Source organism: Chlamydomonas reinhardtii, chromosome 14, assembly GCF_000002595.2.
Source record: "Chlamydomonas reinhardtii strain CC-503 cw92 mt+ chromosome 14, whole genome shotgun sequence".
Classification (NCBI taxonomy): domain Eukaryota; kingdom Viridiplantae; phylum Chlorophyta; class Chlorophyceae; order Chlamydomonadales; family Chlamydomonadaceae; genus Chlamydomonas; species Chlamydomonas reinhardtii.
Genome location: NC_057017.1, coordinates 1632471 through 1646212, shown reverse-complemented (window position 1 = coordinate 1646212; position 13742 = coordinate 1632471). Strand labels below are relative to the sequence as shown.

Sequence of the window (13742 nt, the reverse complement as noted above, 5' to 3'; positions counted from 1 at the left end):
CGCACAATGGCATGACAAAGCCGCACCACGCCGAACAGGAGTGCCCTGATGCCGAAAGCCAGTTGAGGCGGGTATTCAGGAGTTGATGAACGTCGGACATTGCATGTTTGCCAGGCCGGCAGCGCCGCCGCACAGCCCAACGGTCGCACACCTACCTACCTCAAGCTCTTACTGGAATTCTCCACCAGCCCATGTATCCCGCAGCGCTTTAGCACCGCCAGTAGCCGCGAGAGGAAGGCACAACTGCCGCGTGCCTGGGGCACGCTGGGCCAGCATAGTGGCGCCACCCGTCCGGTAGCCCCGATTGCTCATCAAGAGGTCCCCTTCCCCGACAGCGACAAGCAACATGTCAGCAACAGGTGTTATCCGCCGCTGCGCTCCTCCAATCGGATTGGATGGCTGAGCGCGACTCGGTTTGATTCTGGCGCGCATGCGGCCTATGCGCCGAAGGAGAACATGGATAGCGCCGGCACACACGCGAGCACTGGCAAGTGGCCAAATTTGGTACAACAGCAAGTTTATAGCGGTTTTCGTAACAAACGGTCGGAGTGGCAGCGGCTTACTCGATCTTACTTGGCCTTACTAGAGCTTGCTCGAGCTTACTAGGCTTACTTGCCTCAAGGGCTGAAACAGCGTGTGCAGGGCGTTTGCAAACTAAATTGAAGGTTCCAGACAGCCAGCAAAACTGCATAATATTCATACTATGCATTGCCAAAGACCACAGGAATAATGAGCACGCATGTGCGAGGAGGACTAGGGACAAAGCTAGGAATTCAACCCCAAATCTGCGCCGAGTTGGGGTCTGGCAACTCAGGTTCATTTGGTTTTGCTTCCAGACAACTTCATTTTCATTCATTTGTGACAAGGTCATGGGATTCAATGCCGACGCTCATCCCATACCGAGTGCTGAAATGCATCACCTGCCTCGCTAAACATGCAAAACATCTCGTCCTCTGACAGCCATAAAGCTACGCATCAGGGCTCCGCCGCTCAAACGCCTTGAGCCCTTGCTTGCCGCTATCCGGGTGGCATGGGTTGTCTTCTTTAAACCCTTCCGAGCGGCGTAGGCCACGCTAGACACCGTTCCATGGACAACCGGGAGCATCAGCGGGAGCAGCTGCGCGCAGCCCTGCAAGCCCGCGGAGCTGACCTGACGTGCATCGGGAATGTTGTTCTGGACAGCTTGTGGGACAACGGCTACAGCAACGCGCGTGCTCTGCAGGAGGCCACCAGGGAAGGCCTCAAAGCTGCTGGGCTGAAGCCTGCCCTTATTGACCAGATCCTAACGCTGGAAGGTGTGCCCATTCCGTATAGACTTCAATAACCGTCCGCTGTTTTGCGCTATGTGACCTGGGCGTGGCGTGGAGGGAGGGGGGGAGAGGGAGGGGGGACGGGGAGGGGGGAGGGGGAAGGGGGAGGGGGGAGGGGGGAGGGGGAGGGGTGGGCGGACGTGTGCCATGCGGTTTCGGACGGCGACCTCGAGTGCCCGCGCTGCGCCATTGCTCTGCCATCGCGACCACTCCCATCATGTCGTGCAGCCTCGGCGTCTAGCCTGGACGTGGGGAGCGCGACAGCAGCTGGTGGTGAGTTGGTGTCAAATCCTGTAGTTGCGACCGGGGCGGGCACGCTCCTGCCGTGCCGGGCCCCCCGTGGGCTGCCGTTTCACTGGATTCCTCCGCTGCCGTGCTCCCCCTGCAGGCGTGCTACTTGCTGATGCTGGTGAGCATTAGCTGTTGGGTGGGTGGGCGGTGTGGCGCACGGGGCGCACGACTTGGTTGGGGCGCACAATCATGGGCTGGGACTTGCATCATTACACGGGCATCAACATCATACTTGCATTCGTGTGGTGGCTGGGTTGACAGCAGGCGCGGCGACTTCCGTGAAAGGTGCGGACTGCGGGTGTATTTGTTGGGCTCCCACTATAGCATGCTTCATGGTCCTGCGTTGCCGCAACAGGTACCGTTGAGGCTTTCGAACAACAGCTGAAGATGAAAGTGGCGGAGGCGACGCGTGCAATAAGACTGGAGGCGGTGAAGATGACGGCGGCGGCGGCGGCGGCGATGACGAAGATGACACAGCAGGTGGTCACGCAGGTGCGTCAGGCGCCCTCAAAATATGGCAGAAAGGGGGCTACGGGGTCGTATGCACGCTTGTTGCACCAAGCGCAAAGGCGGCTCACATGCAATGCGGCTAACGGCCACACTCATGGGTGGGATCGCTGCCATGATGACTTGCCCCCACCATACCGTATGTACCCCCATAATGTGGCTGCAGGGCATGGGCCTGGCAAAGACAGTGACGGTGACTGCATCTCATTGCTCTTCGAACCAACGCAAGCAAATCGAGCACATGGTCACCTCCCAATTCTCCTACCACAGCTGCTGCACTGCGCCGTGCTGCCTAAAGGACCCGTTTCCGAGTGTCAGCGTGTCGGAGGGCATGGACTGGAGCAGGTTCGGCAACCAGGAGAGGAACGCCACAGAGTGGGGCCGCGACTGGCTGGAGAAGAACCTTGCACCCCCTGGTAAGCGACGAGGAAAGCACTCCACAAGCTAAGCAGCTACTTAACGGCAGGACACACGCCTTGCACATGAGCCGCCGTGTATGAACTGTGTACCAATCTCGCCATATCTACCCACCCGCCGTGTGCGTCACCTGCGTAACGCCATGGCTCTGCTGCACTGTGCTGCCCGCCCTGTTGGCTTCAACCACTGCCACTACTTCACTACCACGCACCTTGACGTTCAACTCATCCCATCTGGAACCCCTCCCCGTTGCGCCCCAAAAGGCGTGGTGGTGCTGGTCGCATCGGATGCTCGTTGGCTCGACTGCATGGTAGAGTTTCCGGGGGGTCGTGTGAAGATAGGGCCATCAGCAACGGACTACATCTTCGTACGGAAGGAGGCCTGGGAGAAATGCTGGGAGAACCAGGGGGCTGAGAGCCACATGGAGGCGGCTGCCGGGAGCGGCACAGGCATGGCGTGCAGCCTCTCGAAGGAGGCGGTGTTGAGTCTGGCAGGCTCCATCTTGGCCTTGTATGAGGCCAAGACCGATGCCGGCTTAAGGAAGCTGGGCAGTGTGCGGGGCCAAGCGCTACTGCAGTACCTGGCCATCAACTACATGAAGAACTGGCCCGCACGTGAGTCCATCCGGGGGACTGAGCAGCAGAGTGCTGGTGCGGCGGGCGCGCCGGCCTGGAATCGTGCAGCTTGGACGCCTCTCGTGGTGCTGGCCTGGTTTTGGGCTCCGCCGCATGAATGCAGTTGTAGTTAAACAGGCTTGGTACGGGTTGTTGCTTGGCTACCCGTATGTACCCCCTGTTGGTTGCGTACCAGCTTGTCCTGCATATGCTTGCACCTGTGTGCGACACACAGGCGATGTTATCGTCATTTACGGCGACTTCAACGACAACTACACCATCCACGCTGGCCGCCAGGACTCTGGAGCGCGCATGTGGTCGCTGCATGTAGCGGGCCCACCAAGTGCTGTGCCCGAACACGGCCTGGGCTTTGCCGCCGCCAGCAGCAGCGGCAGCAGCAGTCCTTGCAGCGTGAATGCAGGCTTCATCCGTGCCTTGATGAGCACGCCCCGGACTGTTGAGACCAGCGCCCGCGCAGCAGGTGAGGCTGCCGGCGCCGGAGGGGCTGGCGGCGGTGGCGGAGCTGCAGGGCCCGGCGGCGGCGGCGGCGGCGGCAGGCTTGGAGACATTGGCGGCAGTGGCGACAGCACTCCGGCCGTCAGCAGCAGCGGTGGAGGGGGCCGCAGCGGGTCCAGTAGTGGGGAGGACGAGGGCGGCTTTGACGGTGACGAGGGGTTGCTGGAGGCGGCCGGCGACAACTACTTCGCGCAGGCGTTCATGTCGGTTCTGCGCCGGCCTGAGGTGTACCGGGGTGTGCTGCAGCAGGACGCACCGCCCACCGCCTTCCAGCCGCCCACCCGGGAGGAGCTCCTGGATGGCTTCGCGGACGTGCTTGTGAAGGCGAGGCTGCAGCAGCTGGCTGACGAGCGGCGGCTGTAGCTGGCGCCCGGCCCCCGCACCTATCAGGTGAGATGGCAGGTGAACACTACAAGGTCAGATAGGCCGTGGTGGGGATGAAACGGGGACGTGGCGGGGGTGAGGCGGGGGTGAGGTGGGGATGAGGTGGGCAGCTCGTTCATTCAGAACCCAGGATCAAAGCTATCATCGGAGTAAACATGTACTGGCTGCTGGCGTTACTGCGATGCACACGTCTACAGTTGCCTCTTTGCTTGCTCTTACTTCCTTCCCGGTGGCACCTCTGCAATGCTCACGCCCTTGATGAGCAGGTGGCGGCGGCGGCGGCGCACGAGGGCCGTGCGGGCGGCCTGTGGCGGCGACAGTAGCGAGCTCCTCACGGTGTGTATGTGCATGTGGCCGAGGGAGAAGTTTATGAGGAAGGCGTGGGGGCTTGGTGCTGTCCTATCGGGGCTGCTGATTTGGGTGGGGTTGGACGGTGTGGGGGCGTGTCAGTGCGGCTGCTGCATACAGCACGTCTGGCGCGCTCGTGATACGGGCGCGCCCGGGGTAGTGGGGTAGTGTCCTTGGTGATGCTGTGCATGCGCTAGCAGAACTGCAGGAGCTTGTTGAAGGCTGACTTGACCAGCAACTCTCGGGGCCTTGAAACTCAACCGTCATGGACTGAAGTGATAACGACGAACTTCTTATCGTGTCAATCTGTATGGTAGTACGGTACCGGTATCCAGGACTCGCAGGCGGCTCGCTGACTGATGCTGTGAAGGAATCTGGATTTTGGACGAGCGGTGTAGCGGCATGGCTGTGTGGCTTGTGACCCGGAGTGTCATGTTTGGTGTACGCATTGCACTTGCCACTGTTGTTGGCTGAGCTGTGGTGAGGTTCTTGCGGCGTGTCGCCAAGGACACGGTGATGATATGAGTCATATGATGCCAGCTTGCGGCAAGGGATTGGGAACGTAGATGGCGCTAGCTCATTCATGACACAAACACATATATACTTGACAAATGGCCGTTCTCTCACCCACGGACCCCATCATCTCTGACTGCTGTCACTTTAGCGTACTGTCATCCAAAACCCGAGCAACACCTGTGCAACTCACCACCGGAGCCTGCTGTCCATTTCGTTTCTGAGTTGGATGTGCCCATTTGTATTGTGCCTCCGCACCCGCATCCCACAGTGCTAGCTGCACACCGCACGAACCACGACTCTTGTTGGCACGGTAACGGAGCAGCAGAGGCTCACAGGTGCCGCCAACTCACTACCGCAACCTCACACGATCGACTGACATGCTGCAGTTGCTACCCTTCTCAATCAACGCAATGCCACAACAGTCTCAATATGGTACTACTTGCTCCATAGAACAGTCAGTGCTCAACTCGTATTGTCCAATCTAGAAGCGTAGCATTAGCTGATAACTCCTGCAGCAACCATTACTGCGCTGGCTGCTACGCCGCCCCTGTATCCGCCACAGGACCTGCAGGTGCCGCCGCCACCGCTGCCGCCATCCGCGCACACGCCGCGCTGTGCCCGCCCTCGCGCCAGTGCGCCAGCTGGCAGGCGCCGCAGCAGTACCGCACCGCCTTGCACCTGCTGCACAGCTTGCCGCCGCCCGGCGGGATCAACGCACTGGGGCCGTCCAGGCTGCAGCAGTCGGGGTTGCCACACAGGAGGACGCAGTCGTCACCACCGCTGCTGCCCTGCGCGGCTGCCGCCCCCGCACCGCTACTGTTGCCTCCGCCATCGCCGCTGCCACCTACGCCGCCGCCGCTCACCATGGGCCGCGCCTCGCCGTCACAGCACCAGGCCCCGCCACCCGGCACCACACCGCCCCGCCGCAGCCGCACCTCCATCTCAACAGGCGACAGCAGCCACGACATAGGCGGTCCGTAACGCCGCTGCCAGGCCGGGTCTCGCAGCAGCACACGCCGCAGTTGCAGCGCCGCCTCCGCGTGCAACACCAATAACGTGCCCATATCTGCAACGGCAGTAGCAGCAAAAGAAGGTTGCGCAGCAGGAGCCCTGGCAGCAGCGGCAGTACCATCGGAAGCGGTAGCTGTACCTGCAGCGGCGGCAGGGCTACTGCGCCGCCGGCCATTGTCCGGCCTCGCAGCTGCTTCTGCCGCCGTGGCTGCGGCCGCCGCCGCCGCCGCCGCCGCCGCCTGGGAGGGCGACAGCAGCTGAGCCCGCCCCGCCCAGTTCATATATGTGAGGAATGCGCCGCCACGGCTGCCCTGCCGCAGCGCTGCCATTACAAGCCACGAGCCAACCAGCATTTCCTGTGTCGGTGGCGTGGCGGCGGCGGGACTGATGCTGCTACTGCTGCTACTGCTGTTGTTGCTGCTACTGCCACCACGCCCGGCGCGGCCGGCGCGAGCGCGACCACGCCCGCCGCCTGTTGCGGCAGTAGCAGGACCGCCCGCCGGCTGCGGCACGACCGCCGCTACTGCCTCTGACGACATCACCACTTGCATGGGCGGTACCCGCGTGTACAGCAGCTTCATTCCGAGCTCCGGACCGCACACTGCCAGATAGGCAGTGATGAGATCCAACATTGCCGCCTCCAGCTCCGGGGGAATCGTGACGGCGGCGGCGGCGGCGGCGTCGCCTTGCTGCGCCAGCAACACCATCATTACCACGAGCCGCTGCACGGCGCTGGCGCAGGGCTGTAGCATCACGCGCCGCCAGGCGTCCATTCGTCCCTGCGGGACTGCAGCCGCCGCCTCCCCGCTTGGTTCGCCGGCGGCCGCCGCCACCGCCAGCATCACGCGCGTGGCTGGACGCAAGGCGCTGAACAGCATGCGATGACACACCTGCGTGCTTGGGTCGTTGTGCCCCACCGCCGGCGCTTGATGACTCATCATCAACACGTCAGCAGCAACACAGTGGCCTGCCAAGAAAATCAGGACCGGAAGCCACTGCTGCAGCCCGAAGGACGCGAGCAGCGCCTGCTGCGCCGCCGCCGGCGAGCCTGGCGGCGGCGCGCCGCCCAGCGCCGCTATGAGCGCCAAGCCTTCCGCGGGTGCGGCCTCTTGGTCGGCCGTTGGGCGCCCATGGGTTTCCAGCAGCCGGCAGCTTGTGCTGCTACTGCCACTGCTGGTGCTGGTTGTGTTGCTGCTTGTGCTGCTACTGCCACTGCTGGTGCTGGTGCTGCCAGGGCTACCAGGGCTACCACCGCCAGCCATGCGGCTGCTACTGCCGTCGCTGCTACCGCCGCCTCTAGCCGCCATTGCCATTGACAATGACGCAGATGCCAACCCCGGCGTGGCTCGTGTCGGCTTCGCCACCTGCATGTCCAAAGCCGCGCACAGCTGCTCCACCACACTCTCAATAAGGATGCCGGCGGTCACGGCCGTTTCCCCCATGAACAAGGCATCCAATTGCTGCTGCTGCTGCTGCGACCTGGGGCACAGAACCGTTCGCGCCGCCGCGCCCAGGGTCGCCACCAGGCTCGCCGCGTCCGCCAGGTCTCCGTGTGCCAGCAGCGCCGGCACGGCACACGAGCCCTGGAACACTGCATGCACCAGGTCGTTGAGCTGCGGCGGCTGTTCGCCCTCGTGGCGCGCGCTGGGGTTGGGGGGCGGCCACGCCGCTGGGTTGCGCAGCGCTCGCTCCAGCGCTGGCAGTAGCCCAGCGTCCAGCGCGCAGCGCAGGCTGTAGCAGGGACCGGCTGCTGCTGCCACGGCAGGAGCTGTGGCAGCAGCCGCGGCTGCAACAGCCCGCTGCGGCGCCGCTGGCGCCGCTGCTACTGCTGCCCGCTGCGGCAGCTGCGCTGCTGCCTGGCCCAACGCTGCCGGGCCCTCAAAGCCCACAGGCTGCGTCTGTAGCTGCAGCGCTCTTCCAACTGCCTCGCACATGACTTCCTCGAGCTCCACGGGCAACAGCCTCACGAGGAGCTGCCACAGCCCCGGCAGCCGCGCCGCTGCCTGGCGCGGCGGCAGCTCCGTCAGCAGCCGGAGCAGCACGTGGGACCCAACGCTCAGCAGCCCCTGAAGCGGCGGCGCCGGCGCCGCTACCAAAACAAAGTCGGGAAGCGTCGTGAGCAGGAGGCTGTAGGCGTGGCGCGCGGGAAGGGTGGCGGCAGCGACAGGTGTCGCGGCCCGCGCGCCGCCGCCACCGCTGTCCCGCCTTGCCCTACTTGGCGCCGCCGGCTGTGGCTGTAGCTGCTGCGGCTGCTGCGGCTGCTGGGGCGCGGTGGCGGCGAGGTCGGAGGCCGCTACAGCTGCCGCGGCGGCCGCCGGGCTGCTGCTGCCTAACCCGCTGCGGCGGCGGCGGGGCGCGCCGCCGCCACCGACTGTGACTTGCATGACATTTATCACCCCCACCGCCATCTGCATCACCCTCTTCAGCATCCGCTGCCGGTTGTCGTCAATGCCGCTGCCGTCGCCGGCGCCCGGCAGTGCGTCGACTTGCACCACCGGCCTCACTGGCAGCTCGCGCGGCAGTCGTAGCGTCTGCCGCATTGGCTGTGGCAACGGCAGCGGCGGGGACGTCGGGTTCTGTGTTATGCGCCGCCTCTGCCGCCAGTCCAGCAGGTCCGCCGCCCCGCGTGCACCCCCGGCCGCAGCAGATGCAGCCCCGGCGGCGGCGGCGGCGGCTGATCCGCTGCCGGCGGCGGCAGTTTGTGCGCCGCCTGCCACGTTAGTAGCCGTCACACTCTTCTGCACGCAGGCCCAAACCCAGGCCAGCAGTAGCTGCACACACGGACCGCTCAGAAGCGACCGCACACGCGGCAGCTCCGACAGATAGAACGCCTCAGCCCTCTCAGCAGCGGGCGACGGCGACGGCGCTGCCGTGGCCTCATGTTCTGCGGGCCGCACGCTGCTACTGCCATCGCTAGCACTGCTGCTACTGCTCCCGCCCTGACCAACGCATCCACTACTACTGCCATGGCCGCTGCTAGCACGGCTACGGCCGGCGGCAGCAGCAGGTGCTGCCACCGCCGCCGCCAGCGGCCCGGCCGCCGCCCCTGTTGCCGCCGGCGCCAGGCGTTCCAGACTCACGGGCCCGTTACTTGGAGGCCACACCAGCCGAGAGACGAGCCCAATGAATGGTCTCGCCGCAACGACGGCTGCAACCGCGGGAGCCAGCCCGCTGCTGCTACTGCCGCCGGTGCTGCTACTGCTGCCGCCGGCCTGCTGCGGCGACCCGCCGGGCGCAGCTCCTTCCTCCATTGCCAAGGCCGCGAACGTTGCGTCTGCTGCCGCTGCGGCAGCTGCTGCTGTCTGCGCTGCCGCCTGCCGCCCTGCCGCCGACGCCGACGCCGGCGCTGACGCCAGACGCAGGATGGCACCGGCTTGGTGCTCGAGCAGCTGTGTGCGTTCGAGCGCGGTCAGCAGCTCGGCAAACCCACAGGTCTGGTCGGCTGCAAGAATTAGATCGTGAATTAACGCGGTGCTGATCATTACCGCATAGGCGTGAAGCTGCGCTTGCGTCTTGCTGTAGCCACCCGTCCCCTCGCCACCTCTGTCACCCTCCCCCTTGCCACGGTTGCTGTTGCTGTCACCGCCATCACCATTGCTGCTGCTGCTGCCGCTGGAGCTGCCGTTGGTGCTGCCGTCAGCCGCGGACAGACCGCGTGGCTGTTGCCGGCCAGCCGCGGCAGCGATGCGCGCGTATGCGCTGAGCATGTCGGCTCGCAGCAGCGCTAGGCGTACCCGCGCCGTAGGCGGCCATGCCGCAGGCAGTTTGACCAGCAGTAATGCTGAATTGGTGAAGCAATTCCAAGCAGCCTGCTGGTCGGTAGACGTTGCGCCACCTCGAGCCAGCGTATGAGCCGCGATAACGTGCGCCCCGACCGCGCCGGCCAGGACCGCGTCGTCATAGTCGCTACTATATGCTCCAGAATGGTAGCCCAGCTTCTCCCAGTGCCGATCCAGAACAAGGAACAGCTCGTCCGCATAGCCCAGCTCATCGACCCTCAACAGTTTCTCGCGCAGCCTCGTTGCGGTCCTAGTTGTAGGTGCAGACAGCCCGTTTGACATGTTGCAGTGAATTTATACTGCCTTGCAGCTGTTGGCAGCTGAGCTGCAGCAACATGTCTTCCAACCGGTGCCCATGCCGCTCCCTACCCATGGCGACGCTTTTCGCTCTCAAAAGCATTGAGACCTCCAAGAACCAGCAACCACGCTTCAATGCATTACCCAGACAGGTGCATCGTGCGGCAACGCCGCAGCGTCGGCACACGCAGTGGCTCCACGTCACGCCGTGCCGCGCCCCACAGCCCCCAGCACAAACCCGACGACGCCAGGACCCGACCCCGAGTGCCTGACCACCACCGCCTGCACACATCTACCCTCGAGCCATTCCCATGCCTTGCGCCAATGCTCAGCGCCGCGGGCCGCCGCCGCCAGCCGCCGGCGCGCCGCCGGGCCTTGCCGCCGGGGCAGCGCCGGCCTGACCCTCGGGCGCGTTGGCCTTCATGACCATGTTGAAAACCATCATGGCGCCTGCAGCATTCGGAAACCAAGCAAGGTGAAACACAAAGAGACACCGCAATAATAAGAAACCGGAATAATAAGAAACCGGACTATGGGGGCAAAGGTCCCACATGACGGTACGGTGTATGCCCCCCTGTGGCACACGGCGTAGCTGGAGGCTTCCCCTCCAAACGGCAAGCCTTGTGCCATTCCGCACCCCCCCCTGCGCGTGAACAGCAGCGGCAGTACGCTCACCTGCCAGCACGAACATCCAGTTCTTCTGAAGCCACGTGCGCTCGTCCTTGGGCGGCGGGGCGCCCTTGCGTGCGGCCTGTGTGTCACGTCACAGTAGAGACACGCGCCGACGGATGACTCAGGACGGGAAGATGCCCAATGTGCGGCGGGCCAGATGTGCGACTAGGTGCACATGCGAGCGGCATTGGCAGGTCGCTACTCATGTCGCTGCCGAGGTGCCGCAGCGCCAGCGGGATTGCGGCGGCCCGGAGCTGGTGGTCTGGTCTGGCCGGGTCTGGCCTGTGTGAAGAGCTGGTCCGGTGCAGAGCTGGTCCGGTGCAGCGCTGGGCCCCTGGCGGCTCCCTGAAGCCCGTGTGCCCCCAAACCCACGTGCGCCCCAGCCCCTCCTGTAGAGGCCCAACCACGAAAAGCAACACAGACCAGAACACACCAAAACACACACACATACACACACACGCAACAGCAACATACGACCTGACAACGCCGGCGTTCGCCCCATACCAACTGACCCGCCCGCCCCTACCCCTCCGCCTCCACACAATGTAGACAATTTATCCCCCGTCTTGCATGGACGGCTATCGTCGTGTCTCCAATTTACTGGTATTGGGCAAAACGGCCCCCACCACCCCCGAGCGAGCATGCTTCCGTGTTCCCACCTGGCCCTGCACGGGCGCGCGCGGCTTGGCTCCTGGGTCCAGTGTGCCCGTGGTGGTCAGGTCGGCATCGACGTTCACGTCTGCGTGTGTACATGTGTGTGTATGTATATGTGTGTGCGGATGTGTGTGTGTGTGTACATGTGTGTGTGTATGTGTATGTGTGTGAGGAAAGCACAAGAATGCTCATTCTGTAAGTATATGTGTGCGTGCGTGTTTGTGTTGAGGAAAGCACAAGAATGCTCATTCTGTAAGTATATGTGTGCGTGCGTGTTTGTGTTGGGTAAGCCAAAGATTGTCCACGTGTCGTGTGTCATGGATGCCAGGTGCGCAGCCCCCGCCAACCACCCCAACCGCCACAACCGCTCCGCCGCGCATCCATGTCTGCTCCGGGGCCCGGGCCGCCTCCCAACCGCCGATGCCCAGCCCCCAACTGCACTCGGCCGTGGGCTCCCTTGTCCCCGGTTTTCGTGGCGTTCAGCCCCAGTGCCGCAGGGTGCCGCTGCCTTGTCGAAGCAGCGGCCACGCTCTCCTCGCTCTCTTGAATTGGGTTCGGTTTACCATATACAACCCCGCCCACAATCCTCCCCAAACATCCCCTTTGCAACCTCCCTCAGCACTACCGTACGGTACTCCCCGACCGCACCCCCGCCAACCACCCCGACCGTCCCAACGGCTCCAACCGCCAACCAACTCACCCACGAAATCGCCAACGAACTCGGGCACCAGCAGCGCGGGCCCGGGGCGCGGCAAAACCACGCGCACGGGCAGGCTGGGGGGCCGCGTGCCCACACCCTCCTCCGAGGGGGAAGGCGCGGAGGCGCCGGTGGCGGTGCCGGCGGCGCGCTTGGCGCAGTCGGTGATGGCGTAGTTGAAGGACAGGAGCTGGCCACCGCGGTCCACCGCCACCTCGGCCTGGGGGGCAGGTGCAGGAATGGGGGGGGGCCCGGGGGCGTGGAGGATGAGGAGCAAGTTACAAGTATGAAGTGCGGACGTCCGTAGGAACAGGGGGGCGGGGATAAAGGAGTCAGGCAAGGGCAGGACGTGTGCAACACCCGACCCAGTAACAGCCGCTCAGACACGCACACAGACACACACACACACACACACACACACACACACACACACGCATGAGTCATGTACCGTACGGTACGTACACGGCCCCCACCTTCTCGAACAGTTTGTCCCCCAGCAGGCAGGACGCCGGCACGGAGCTCAGCAGCTCGGACTTGTCAGCCTTGACACGCAGCAGGTACAGCCTGTGTGCGTGCAGATGACACAGACACACGTATTGGTAAGTCTGGCGTCGTCTGGGCGAGCTTTCGTTCCGTTTTTACACACACACACACACACACACACACACACACACACACACACACACACACACACACACACACACACACACACACACACACACACACGCGCGCGCGCGCGCGCGCGCAGGCGCGAGTGGTATTGCGGCACGGCGCGAGACAACGTCCTGAGCTGCCCGTGTGGAGTCGCCAGTCTGGCGCTGCTGCTCTTCCTGGCTGCTCCTGCTGCTGCTGCTGCTGCGAATGTCCCACGTGGCGGCGTGGATTGTGGGACCCGGCGCTGTGCGCGGCCTGTCGTGCCGCCCTTGGCGTGTGCAACAACACACGGCACAGCTCCCGGGCCCGTGGTCTTATGGCGTCGTGCAGAAGACCACATTGGTGGGCTCACGCACACACACCACACACGCATGCACACGGCAGCCCCCTCTCCGCGTCCTTTGTACATCCCTGCACTGCTGGTGTTACGCGCAGCACCAGCCCCGCCCTCGTGCGTTCGCGACCCTCCTCCTCGGCGCTCCCTCCTCCCACTCGGCGCGCCCACCTCCCACTCCGACTGCTGCCCCATCCCACCCCCCGCCCCTCTCACCCATTGGACTGCGCAGCCTTCTCCAGCTTAGCCAGCTCGGCATCCGACAGCGCGGGGCGCTCCCAGTTCACCACCATATCCTGTGCGAGTCAGGCAAGAGGCGCGGGAAAGCGACGGTGTGTGGTGGGAGACATGAAGTGGGCAGAGCTGGTGCAAGACAGGCAACCTCAGCCGTCACATTTACGTGCGCGACCAAAGCATAGATCTGCACATACCGAGAGCACATTGCCGACCACCTTGCCAGCGGGCAAGAAAGTCGCGCCACCATCTAGCGAGTGCTCCACGCTCACAGCCGCGGAAGCAATGCTAATAATGGCAGCTAGTACAGCTAATAATGCTTGTCGTTGGTTCATCGTGTACCGGAGCCTTGGTCAGTGGTCGTCGCTTGCTACCAGAGCGAGGTACGTGAGGGCTCGCGAAGGACTTGGTGAGTCAGATCACTTCCAGAGCAGGTAACGCGATATGAACTGAGCACTGCTCAGCTGGCCTGGACGGTGACTTGACCCCCGGAATTGTGTTTCGTGC

General features: G+C 63.9%; 3 protein-coding genes across 3 annotated transcripts; 1 reads left to right on the top strand and 2 right to left on the bottom strand.

The window, feature by feature from the left end:
- The first annotated feature begins 540 nt into the window (after positions 1-540).
- On the top strand, positions 541-5146 carry CHLRE_14g619000v5 (uncharacterized protein). Its single transcript, XM_043070145.1, has 8 exons — positions 541-1295; positions 1539-1583; positions 1699-1719; positions 1957-2093; positions 2275-2524; positions 2789-3139; positions 3375-4045; positions 4306-5146. The coding sequence occupies exons 1-7, from the start codon at positions 1088-1090 to the stop codon at positions 4016-4018; spliced, it is 1656 nt and encodes a 551-aa protein (XP_042916818.1). The 5' UTR covers positions 541-1087; the 3' UTR covers positions 4019-4045; positions 4306-5146.
- Positions 5147-5148: 2 nt separating this feature from the next.
- Positions 5149-9650, bottom strand: CHLRE_14g618979v5 (uncharacterized protein). The gene has a single exon (XM_043070144.1). It carries the CDS (start codon positions 9619-9621, stop codon positions 5440-5442), a length of 4182 nt encoding a protein of 1393 aa, XP_042916817.1. The 5' UTR covers positions 9622-9650; the 3' UTR covers positions 5149-5439.
- A 48-nt stretch (positions 9651-9698) lies between these two features.
- On the bottom strand, positions 9699-13710 carry CHLRE_14g618950v5 (uncharacterized protein). The gene is made up of 7 exons (XM_043070143.1): positions 13433-13710; positions 13218-13297; positions 12487-12577; positions 12017-12233; positions 11322-11401; positions 10666-10741; positions 9699-10440 (listed from the first exon to the last, which is right to left on the bottom strand). The coding sequence occupies exons 1-7, from the start codon at positions 13568-13570 to the stop codon at positions 10319-10321; spliced, it is 804 nt and encodes a 267-aa protein (XP_042916816.1). The 5' UTR covers positions 13571-13710; the 3' UTR covers positions 9699-10318.
- Positions 13711-13742: the final 32 nt, after the last annotated feature.